Source organism: Ctenopharyngodon idella, chromosome 6 (genome assembly GCF_019924925.1).
Source record: "Ctenopharyngodon idella isolate HZGC_01 chromosome 6, HZGC01, whole genome shotgun sequence".
NCBI lineage: Eukaryota > Metazoa > Chordata > Actinopteri > Cypriniformes > Xenocyprididae > Ctenopharyngodon > Ctenopharyngodon idella.
Window position 1 is genome coordinate 22,912,206 of NC_067225.1, and position 12,663 is coordinate 22,924,868.

General features: G+C 36.0%; 1 protein-coding gene across 3 annotated transcripts in view; it reads left to right on the forward strand.

The window, feature by feature from the left end:
- The window catches only part of negr1 (neuronal growth regulator 1), a 182,227-nt gene that overhangs the window by 131,641 nt on the left and 37,923 nt on the right, over nt 1–12,663 (forward strand). The window contains exon 7 of one of the 3 annotated variants that reach the window (XM_051897972.1): nt 827–9,138. The exons of the other annotated variants lie outside the window; for them this stretch is intronic. Within the exon in view, the coding sequence (XP_051753932.1) occupies nt 827–885 (59 nt within the window). The 3' untranslated portion in view covers nt 886–9,138. Of the gene's footprint in view, nt 1–826; nt 9,139–12,663 lie in introns of those variants that run through there. 3 annotated transcript variants of the gene reach the window in all.

The following is a 12,663-nucleotide window of genomic DNA, read 5'->3' on the forward strand; positions in this document are numbered from 1 at the left end:
TTATTCTGAGATAATGCTTTTGATTTATGGGGATTAAACAAAGGAGTTGGTGGATTTTTACCATTATAGGGTGGTTGTGTGCACACACTAGTACCAACACACATTTACATGTGTTCAAACACCATGTAAAAGTGAATTTTGCATAATAGCTCCCCTTTATTGTTTGGATTTGTTTGATCTAATGTTATCGGATGGTATTTAACCAACCTGATCTCATCAGAAAATTATATATTAATTTGTATGATGTGATTTGTATGGAAACGTGATTTTGAGAGAAAAAATTTAACATGAAGGTCCACCCCACCCCTAACCATCAGTGGAGCATAAGCAGCTGGTATGAAAACGTACGCATGAGATCGTACAAATTCATATAGCCACCAATTAAGCAAAAAGTAAAATGGTTATGAATTGCCATGAGTGTTTTGCTATAACTATATTTACATGTAAATGTCAAATGTTAGCAGAAACAAAATATTTATTTATTTTGTATAATTTGCATTTATTTATTTTTTTAATTTAAATATATTATTATAATGATTTGGAAATTAAATAAAATATATATTTTTAAGTGTGTGTATAGGTCTTGATCATTAGCATATGTCAACCTATTTTAGAATTTGGGTTGACCCTAAAATTTTAGTGACATTATAAATAATGACAAAAATATTACATTATGCTGATTTGACTCGGAGCTTGAGGAAAATGTGCTGAAAACAAAACTAAGAAAGTCAGTTAGAAACATCTTTCATTGGTCTCTCAGAAGATAAGACCTTCACACAAAAGTTCTCCCGGTTTGCACAATTTCCTCATTTCCTTTGTGTTTCAGAGTCTCGTGCTCCTCTTATCTACAGCTGTCCTCTACTGGAGGTTCTTACAGGGATGTGATTTCTGCAGAGGACTAATAAGATTGAATTGGTGTGAGTTTGCTTCTCGTCGATCTTCTCCATGTGCAGACGGAGGGGGAGAGAGTGGCAGAAGAACACCTGCGAGTGGATTAATGAGGGAAAGACTGCTCTCCGAGCTGCCCATCCTACTCGCGCTAATTAATCCTGCTGGTCATTAGCACTAACGGTTAGCTTCATTCAAATACCAAGCATTTTATGTTATCTCTATAATGAAACTTGCACAGAAAAACTGCCCTGATTAACATATAGGCTGAAATGATGAGGGCAGAGGTTGCTCTTAAAGAGACAGTTTACCCAAAAATAAAAATTCTGTCATTATTTACTCACTCGTTTTACTTGATCTACTCTGCTATTCTATTCACAAGCAAGGACCACAACCATAAATGCTAGAGAATTATTTATTAAAGAAAGTTAGGGATGAATAGGGAGAGGATGAAGAGGAAGGGGGAAAGGGATGGTTATCAGGTTGATCCGGGCATGGTGTAGGCGGCAGGGAGACTCAGAGTGGGGGCATCATCTCAGTTAAATGTAGGCCGAGTGATTAGGATCCCCCCGATACAACCTGGAAGGGAATAGAACAGGGGATGGTAAGGATTGAATGGATGAGAGAAGGAGGGGAAGGGAGGGTTCGAGAGAATGAGACAAACAGTACTGTAGGGGGCTGCCCGATATAAGAAGGTTTTGAGAAGTCAGGTGATTGGTTGAGGCTGGCCCGTCTCCGAACCTCAGTTAAGTTAACTCCATAAACAAAAAAAAATTTAAGCTCCAGAAAAAAGGCTGCAACCTGGTCTCATGGAAAGATGTACCTGTGGGAACATTTTTGCAAGTCGCAAAATACGTACCAATACGTACATATCACTGCAGTTTCCAACAGAAATGATCACTAGAGGCAGTAAGACAGCAAGCACTTTTATTCGTTTTCATACACAGTTATGATTACAGGGTCAGATTATGGATTAATAAAGACTTGTTTTCACATCTCCTTGCACAGTATTATGTTATGATCTGAAAACACTTTTTACCAAAGTGCATGATTTGTAAACAAATACATTTTGGTCTTTGCATCACTTAACCAGCTCCATATGTTTCGCTTTTCTGACATAACAAGCTTGCTCGGTAGCTTAAGCTGATACAGAATTGTACTTAGGATAAGGAAGTCTTGGGTAGGCCTACGAATCCCGTGAAAGACGAGTCACGGTAAAAGAGCTCAAAGATGTGAGATCAAAAACAAACTAAAATGTCATGATTACGAATGCTTTTTATGCCACATTTGCTTTTGTTAACACTATCAGGTAGGTTTAGGTCAGTGGCGTGCAGTGGTGTTCTGAAATGAGGAGGCAATTTTTTATTTATTTATGAATCAATGTAAATTCATGTGCATTACTCTTAACATTGACACATCTTGACCAAGTCAGTCTCCTCAAGTTAGTGTTTTAAGCATTTCTACATTCATTCCAAAATAATAACTAACGGCAATAATAATTTAAACAATATATTTTATTTGTGTATTGATGTTTTTCTTTTTAATAGTCAACTTAGGCTATTTTGGATCATCAGTCATGCACCGTAAACACCGTCTGTCACAGACACGAAGATGTATTTTTAATTTCACCAAGCTGATTGCACTAAAAACCCCTGCAGTCATCATGCTTTCAGTCCATTTCAAGTTTGATTTTGACGTGACATAAAGTGGTGATATCTAACTGGGTGATCTGTTTACTTACTTTTCAATTAGTCTTCCCATTGATGCCATCATTTGTTCATTCAAACTGATGCGCGGAACGTGCACGTAAACAAGAGGCGGGATTTATTGCACAAACCAATCATATCCAATCATAACCAATTACATCCAATCATAGCGCGATGGAGACATTGCCTCCTCTCACGTGACTTTCCCCCATTCATTCTTCATTACTCCCCACAAAACCCACCGCACGCCAGGGGTCTGATGGTTTTCTATGAGAGCAAAAGGAGGCATGACTCCTGTTGTAACTTTACCTGCGGCTGTCGCTGTTGGGCAGTGTTCCTTAAGAAATACGAGTGACTTGCACTCTTTTTAATGTCATAATTTGTAATATTTGTTGTGTTTTATATGTAATATGGATTATTTTCTCATCCTATTTTTTTTTTTTTTTTTTTTTTTTTTTGAGGAGGCACTGCCTCCCTTGCCTCCTTGGAGGAAACGCCCCCTGGTTTAGTTGTAGTGTTAGTGGTACGTTATTTTAAAACGTAATGGAGCATTACACTTTTAGCACCACTCACCGGACATTTCAAATCAGAACTGCGGTGATACGTATAAAACCAACGTAATAAAAACATACCATATTCACGTTCATCTGTTTCGAAAAAAAAACTGAACACACTTTTAGCGCCACTCAGTGGACATTTCACATTGAAACTGTCATGGCGCTACGTATTTTCATTTTGTAAAAATTTTACAACACAGGTATGTTTTTCAAATGAGGGCTGAAAAAAAACACAAAAAAGTGTTCTAAAGCCATATAATAGCTTTGTGTGAGAAATAGACCAAATTTAAGTCTTTATTCACTTTAGTCTTTATTCAGTTAGGCTAACTTCACTTCCAGTGAGCTGTTACCTCGATAACATCTTCAAATGAATCATTGATTCAGTGAATTGACTTGAGAATTGAATCAGAGAAGAAATCATTGCTTTTCCATTCTTTTGAATGAACTGGTTGATATGGTTCACAAATTGGACTGAACGATTAATCAATGAATTTACTTAATTATCTAGCTGCTGCAGTTCTCAAGTTAACAGCTTACTGTGGGGGAATTATCAGTGAACAATGACTTTAAGAGGACCTATTATGCTTTTTTTTTTACACTTTTAACTTTCTTTAGTTTGTAATGTTGCTGTTTGAGCATGAAAATGTCTGCAAAGTTACAAAGAAGGGAGTTATTCTCTAGATCAGTAAGCAGTGTTTCTGAACTCCCTCGATTGTATAGGTTTTTTCCGGAAACGTACACGTCACAATATTCTTCATTTAAATAATTCCCACCCAAGGCATACGCAACAAAAAGTGGTGGTTGAGTTGCTTTAGTAGTGTGTTGAAACTCACGGTTATGGTACGCTGTGTGACATTTCCAAAACAGGCTTGAAGCGGTTGACTAATCACAACACATTGGTCCAGCTGACCAATCAGAGCACTATTCAGAAAGAGGGGCTTCATAGAGACAGAAACTAAACAGAGCATTACAGACAGACTGGGAAGAGAGCAACAATGTAAAATATGTTTAAAAAAAAAAAAAAAAAAAAAACATTCAAGCATGAAAAGCTATTCAAATAAACCCCAAAAACAAAATCAAGACTTTGTAAAAAAAAAATAAATAAATAAAAATAAGGCCTCTTTTTGGGTGGTGAACTATCCCCACAATTTAAAAAGGGATTTGTGGGAGTTATGAAAATGTGAAAACATGGCTATTTTTGTCTGTGTGTGTGTGCACATTAGGATTGATCTCTTAACACCCCGCTACACACAGACACATACACACTTTCTGTCTTTCTCTATATGCTTGCCTTATTGCCATGCTCATGGCAGATGAGAAACAACTCCACACAGAAGAGGAAGAATGAGAAAGGACGTGTGAGGGAGAGACTGAAGCGGTGAGGGAGGGAGCCGTCACACAGAGCGCTTCCTAAAATCATGTTACTGTGTCATTATCCCACCTCTGCTCTCTTCCCAGCAATCATATTTGGAGAACATCTTTCAGGAGCTCTCAGTGCCACAACAACTGGTAAGCATGGCTAATGGAAATTTAATCAGTGACAAGAGTGGAGAATCAGTCATAATGCATGTCAAACTGAATGCACCCCGATAAGGAATAACAGAGAGATGCAAATAGTGGTTAAGGGAGGCTTCGCTGACAGACTGATAATGCCCTCGTACTTCCTGCAGCAAGCGCCAATGGCTGTTTCTTGTTTGTGAGTGTTTTATTTAAAGCCTGATTTATGAATGCTTTTTCATTGATTTTAATGTCGCAAATATGAGCACTCCAGCAAAACCAGAAGGCACGAGGATGCAAATAGCCCTGTTTATGTTTTTTCATTAAAGCAATAAGAGCAAATCTAATTAGGACGTCAAGATTTCAAGCAGTTGTTCCTTGGCTCCTTGTTTGTTTGGTTGGTTTTCATTTTTCATACTTTCTCCAGGCAGAACCTTGTAAGATTAAACCAATAAATGGCTTGCGAAACTTGGGGTTAAATTGACTACACATGACAAAACCTATACAAATCCCTCTTATCCCATTTCAATTTCCCCATTGGTAAACAGAGCGCTATCTTGTTCCACCAAAGAACTGCCACGAGCAAGATGGCGTATAAAACCGCAATCTACAAAGGAACAAAACTGGGATGCTCCACCAGCACACCACGCATCCTCCGTGCTTCAACTTACCCATGAAACGGGTTTCTTAAGGCAAGAATCATGCAAACAAGTCATCAGAGTTTCAAATCAAGCTTGAATGAACATGCATGGAATTTAACCCTCTCTGTTCTAATGCTTTGGTAATGTGAGTCGTGGACTGTATCCAACAGATTTCATTTGAACTTTGCTAGAGCATTGTAATAATTTGCATTATGTTAATCGCATTAATGTTGATATTTGCTTGTAACTTATGTTATGAGGTAGTACTGCTTGTTAAAATATATAGTTTTGGGATATTTCAGCTTTACTGGAGTTTTTATGTTAACTTTCACTATTACTTCATTGTTTTGATAATACAACTAATAGACCCTATACTCCAATACTTTTTTCGAGACCCATCTATTACATTTTCGACAGTATAATGTTAGCTGCATGTTGTTCGGTGGTAGCGAAATCCAATTCACAAACAGTTTGTTTGAATTGCATCTTTTGTTCAGTTTGGTTATTTTGTATCTGTAAAACCTGTTCACAAACCTGTCTGAATTATTAATTTCGTGAATCACAAACACACACTGGACAACGTATCACGCAACAGATCTCCCAATCTGATCTTATTGGAAAACGTAACTATTTTATGAGGTGACCATTTAGTATGATTTTATATGATGTGAATCAAACAAAAAAAAAAAAAAAAGTAAGAATGAAGCTCCACCCCTTAACATAACCATAACCATCACTGTGATATGGCAAGCTGTTTTGGCTTAAAATGTTCCAAGCATTACTTGTAATTGCATTTTTACTAGTAACAATTCAGTTTGAAATCTCTACAATTGTAAGAATTCCAATTAGAGAGCTCTTTAATTACATTTTTTCTAGTAACAGTTAAAATTTACAGAGCCCCGCACATGACATGCAAGAAAAAAAGTAAATTGTGCACATGATTTACTAATCCGTTCCCTCGATTTATAAATCATGCGCGAAACGAAATAGTAAATCATGCGCACGATTTAGCCTACCATTTTTTTCCCTGCATATCATGTGTAAAAATCAGAGAGCTCTCTAATTCAGTTCTTACTAGTAATACAATTACAACGAGTAACGCTGGGTGCATTTTAAGCTAATTTGGCTTGCCATACTGTGGTGTTCAAGCAGATCATACAAAAAATGTATGAATATGTTGGATTTGTTTGTAACAGAACTCTCTCGCCTTTCCTAGAACTGTTCATAGTTGTATAAACAAATAATGTGTTCATAAGTCAAACAATAAAATGCCATTACCAATTACGTTTAACCAAGTGTTGTTTGAATCAGTAATGACCAGATGCAAGGAGACTAAACCAAAACAGGTCCCTCCGCTCGCATTATACTTTTGTAAAGCATGGAGGGAGGCAGCATGAACTGCTGTTCTGCTGAAGATTAAGAAATGATTATGAAAAATGTAACTACATTTACACAGCAAGTATCAACACTATTTTGCTGTGAAAGCTTGAGAAGACTGAAGAAAATTGATATAGTCTATCAAATTGTAAATAAATATATAGGCCTATGAGTTAAAAGCTTAAAATAGCCTAATATAATTTTCATTTTGTGTATAATGTTCTAGCAAAATGTTTCACAATCCTTTTCATCTTATTTACCCTCACAGTGCTATCAATAATGCTCAAGTACTCCTTCATCAACATTCTTTGAGTAGCCATTATTACAATTATTTACCTTTAAACTTTACACAGTCAGTAGGTGATAAAACAAACTCAGAATGTTCCTTTCCCTTTAATGAGACACCTGAGCTTTAATGTCTATCCCAAGCTTTGTCAGTTCTGAGGGCAATCACTTTCTTTAGAAAGACCCAACAACCAGCTTAAGTGCTCTCTGGGGTACATGTACCCCTGATTGGGAATCACAGCTTTAGCAAAAAAAAAAAAAAGAGTTTGGGGACTACGCCTGATCTTCATTATAATTAGATGCTACCCCAACTCATAAGGATGGCAAACTATGCTGTGTACATTATCACACACAAATCATCTGCAGCAAATAGGAAAATGTGGTATCGAGAAAATGGGAGAAGAGTCTTCACTATGGCAGAGGAGGAGACCCATTATGGATAGGATTCTGGAAGGGTTATATTCTGGTATTGGCTCCTCCAAACAAAGCTCTTTGATGCAGGGTATGTGTGAGTTCATAGTTATTAATTGAGGCTATGGCTGGCTGTAAGAGTGTTATCTGCAGTTCAGGAAATTATGTGATGTTGGTGGCAGTACACACACATATGGATTCTCAAACTGAGGTCAGTGGCTGGCCAGCAGACAGTACACAGTGAATGAATCATAACCTGCTTGCATGGCCTTATTTGGTTATTAGAGTGACCTTGTATATTTCTCCAGCAATGTGAAAAGCAATGAAGACTTAATTGGTATACCAGTGTGGTTTTATTGAACTTTAAGTGCAATACTATATGATGATGATGGCACCTCTAACAGCTGTGCCAGTTTGGTTATCAGGAGATAATGGGATCAGCCAATGTCTGGATGTCAGATTAGTCAAAGACAAATGAGCTGTACATAGGCCTACCTCTACATTGAGACTGTAAGTGCCTGCAAGTTTCTGTTAACGCAATCATCAGTGATAGGCAGAGTAGTCCACTTTACCATTTCCAAGCATTTTATTGAAGCCACCTTTACTATATACTGTATAGGGCAACTTTGGAAATGACGAGGACCAGCATTTTTTCCCCTTTATACCACGGGAGACTGCTTAATCTGCACTCACACATTTAATGCAATGTGTTTTATTAGCTATGAAACTTGTGCAATTGTGCTAATTCAAATGGGCAACTTCATTGTCAATTGACAAGCATATGTAAACATCCCAACTACATTGTCTGTAAATTTGCAACAAACAAATGAACAAAAGCCCTATTTTTGATTAGTAGCCTAAAGAACATTCTTAACCCACCCTCAGAGAACAGTTAAAAAGTGCTTATTCAAAAAATTTTTATTAAAAAATAAGTTATTAAAAAATAGTAATACAAATACTGAATATAAGAACAATTCAGTGCATAAATTTCCATACCAGACCACCCCCCAAACAGGTCCACCAGATTGACAGCTTGCCCACCCTATCAGATCCAAAGAAATACATCATTTTTTTAATAATACAGTTTTCTAACGTTTAACAATTCTTCAATAATTATGATTATTTAACGTGATTTGTTTTGACATTCATTAGAACTCTATCCTAATATTAATAAGAATATGCTAATTCTTCTCTTTACGTCACGCCAGTAATGTTATGTTCTTCTTCGCGCCAATATCCGGATTATCTAGCAGCGCCCTTTTTATGTTATTACAAAACTGGCTAAACTGCTATATGACACATTTAAGAAAGAAACACGTCTAGACAAAGATGACATGACGCCGTAACAACTTGATACTTTTCTTTTGAAAGAGAACTAACGAATAATTAGAATTAAGACAATATATTGTCAGCATCTTAAATTCAAAAACCCAGCTGACTTGTTTAGAACAGACATCAGCCATACAAGGTAAGCTATGGGTATGTTTTTAGTCTGGCCCGCCGTGGCATTGTTATACAATATTTGCATTTAATAATTGCGAACAAGGGGTTTTCTGAAATGTAGGCTACATATAAGCCACATTTATTAGCAATGGCAGGTTGTCCATACAGGACTCAAACATTGTGATTTCTCTTCGTGAAAGAGTTGTTATCAGGACTCGGGTTGAATCTCTCACTTTCCTGCTTTGTTTTTGTTTTCAGTTTTTCACGTGGCGGCCGCTCATACTTGATCGCACTGTGCAATTAGAGCCGGTGTTACGAGATTTTAGGTTTCCGAGATTTTCGGTTTCCGAAGGCGGAGCATATATGAATATTTTCCCAGACATGCGCGATTGCACGTGCAACTGAGAATTTTAGTTCACATTTATCTCAGGACAATAGTGGATTATTCCTTAAAGGTAACTATATTCTCAGCGTCGCGGCTGACTTATGCCTAAACTACAGTTGTTTACTTCTAGGTAACAGTTTATAAAGTTCTCATTAGTATGCACGTTTTGTGCAGTCGTCTGTAACTGAATGACAGACACTTCGTGTAACAGCAGAGCAATCTTCAGGTATCGTCTACAATGAGTTCAGCTCGTTGTGCTCTTCCTCCTATGTATGTTTAAAAACTCGGTACTTTATTAGTTGTTATCATTAAGTACATTATTGCCTGTAACAACTGAAATAAACCTGTATACATGTTTCTGAGGACTTAGGGCTATATCTATTCTGGTATTGTTCTTAAATTCTTGTTCATTTGGATCTGAGGCCTATTGTTTTTCAAAAGGATTAATAAAATTCTTTATGTTTAGGCTCACCAAGGTTGCATTTATTTGATAAAAAAAATAGGCAAAGCAGTAATATTGTGATTTGTTTTCTATTTTAATATATTTAAAATGGCTGTTTATTCCTGTTACTCCAGTCTTCAGTGTCACATGATCCTTCAGAAATCATTCTAATATGCTGATTTGCTGCTCAAGAAACATTCTTAGCTATTATTATCAGTGCTGAAAACAGCTGTGCTGCTGAATGAAAGTGGAAACCGTGATCCAGTGCCTGTTCTGTTGATTCACAGAACAGCAAGTTTAAAGACTATTGAAATAGAAATCTTTTGTAACATTAGAAATGTCTTTTTTTCCTTCTTCTTCTTCTTTTTTTTTTTTTATGTATTTAATTATTTCCTTGTTAAATAAACTTCATCCTTGTGAAATTCATTTCTTAAAAAACAAAAAAACTACAGTGATTCCAGACATTCGAATAGTATTTTAATGCAAATGCATTTGTGCAAATAATTTGGGGGCCACTGTATGTAAAAAGAAAACTTTTTGTTGTTATAAAAATAGTTTTAAGTAAATAAAAAAAATGTCATTAAAATCAAAGAGTGGTAAAAATGTCAAAATCTTTAACACTAAAAATGTAATTTTTTTGATCTGAGAATAGCTTTCTTATGTGTCATATTTCCATATATTAAGGGACTGCTACAGTAGCTGAAGTTTGTTGTTGGCAAGTCCATGGCCCATCTTTTTGTACAAAAACAAAATGTCATTAAATGTCTCACACAATATCAAATGTTCACTCCATCACACATTATACAAAGCATCTAGTTATCAAAAGCAAATCAAGACCATATTCCCATCTTTATTCCAGGATTTGTGATATATGTTTTGACATAGTTTAAATTTTTTTTTTTTTTTTTTTTTTTTTTTTCAAATTTTCATGAGGCCAAATGTGCCCCTAATTAAAACCCCATGAAGAAAATGTATGTTTATGAACATTAATGACCAGTGAATTCAGGTTGACTGGGACACTTTTTGCCATTGAGATGACTGGGAAAAAGTTTCCCGATCAACCTGAATACCAAATAGCCTAATGAATGTTTGTGTATCAAAATAAATTGTCCATTTATATCAGTGATCATCATTGTATATCCAGGTACACAAGTCACACATGGTCAAGAGAACAGATGGCAGAGAATAACAAAAGGTTGCAAAAATCTTTATTAGGCCACTGATTTTGGACATTTCTTTCATTTCCAGAGGGATGACCCCGTTTTAAATCTTCATAAGTTGAGGTAACATAGAAGAACATAGCAATACATCATTGAAATGCCAGCTGCATGTTTTTAACAATATTTTATTTATTTATTTTCCCTGTTAGGCTATATGAAATCAGTATAATCTACTTCAACCCATTCAGGTGTTCTGGGATGCTTGGTTTTATTGTGCAATTGAAAAATTAACCCTTGTGGTGTCAGTGTATCTTTCTTTGTAACCATGAAAAGACAATATAGTTTCAGCAATATTTTCAGCATTTGTCACCAACCAGAAAACCAGAGAATGTTAGTCTGAACAGGTAAGCTAACACATGTATAATCACACCAGTTGTCCATAGGTTACAAAAATATTATGTCCACACAGACACATTTGTGCCTATTCAAGCCTATTCACATTCTATAAATCCTAATTATTGTTAATATGTAATTCATTTTTCCAGGAGCTCTTTGCTTCTACCTCCAATTACATTGCTAACAGTGATTGTATGTTAATCGCCTAAATTATTACATTATTAGCTAACTGCAGTCTCCAAATTGTAATGTTGATATGCTTTCTCTGTAAAGCTGCTTTGAAACGATATGTATCGTGAAAAGCGCTATACAAATAAATGTGAATTGAATTGAATTGAACATTTATATAGGCCTATCAGCTGTTACATCGCAAGGTACATAGGAAGAGCACAACGAGCTGAACTCATTGTAGACGATAGCTGAAGATTGCTCTGCTGTTACACGAAGTGTCTGTCATTCAGTTACAGACGACTGCACAAAACGTGCATACTAATGAGAACTTTATAAACTGTTACCTAGAAGTAAACAACTGTAGTTTAGGCATAAGTCAGCCGCGACGCTGAGAATATAGTTACCTTTATGGAATAATCCACTAATGTCCTGAGATACAATGTGAACTAAAATTCTCAGTTACACGTGCAATTGCGCATGTCTGGGAAACTCATTAATATTCATTGTCTGCTCTGCCTTCGGAAACCGAAAATCTCAGAAACCTCAGAAACTCGGAAATCTCGTAACACCGGCGCTTTAGTGCTTAAAGTGCCCCTATTATGCCTTTTCTAAGGTTCCTTGGGAACCAACAACTAACGTTCTGGGAACCAAAAATTGCACTAAATTATCAATGTAATAAGAAACATTCAAATAGTACAAACCCAGCTAACAATTTTTGGTTTCCAGAACGTTAGTTTTTGATTAGCAAGGAAAGTTTTCTTAACGTTCCCAGAACATTATTCTAATGTTAATCTAATGTTCCCAGAACGTTAGTTTTTGGTTCCCAGAACATTATTCTAGCGTTAATCTAACGTTATTCTAATGTTAATCTAACGTTCCTAGAACGTTAGTTTTTGGTTTGTGTAATGTTATTTTAATGTTCTCATAACGTTATTATAACATTTCCAGAACGTTAGTTTTTGGTTCCCAGAACATTATTCTAACGTTATTCTAACATTCCCAGAACATTAGTTTTTGGTTCCCAGAACGTTATTCTAACGTTAATCTAATGTTCCCAGAACTACGGTTTGTCAGCTGTTTGTCAGTCTCTGTTAATGTTCTGGGAACCAAAAGCTAACATTCTGGGAACGTTAAGAAAACTTTCCTGGTTAACTAAAAACAAACCATGAAAAATAACGTTCTGGGAATGTTAGAGTAACATTATACAAACCAAAAAATAATGTTCTGGGAACGTTAGATTGACGTTACAATAACGTTCTGGGAACCAAAAACTAACAATCTGGAAACGTTAGATTAACGTTAGA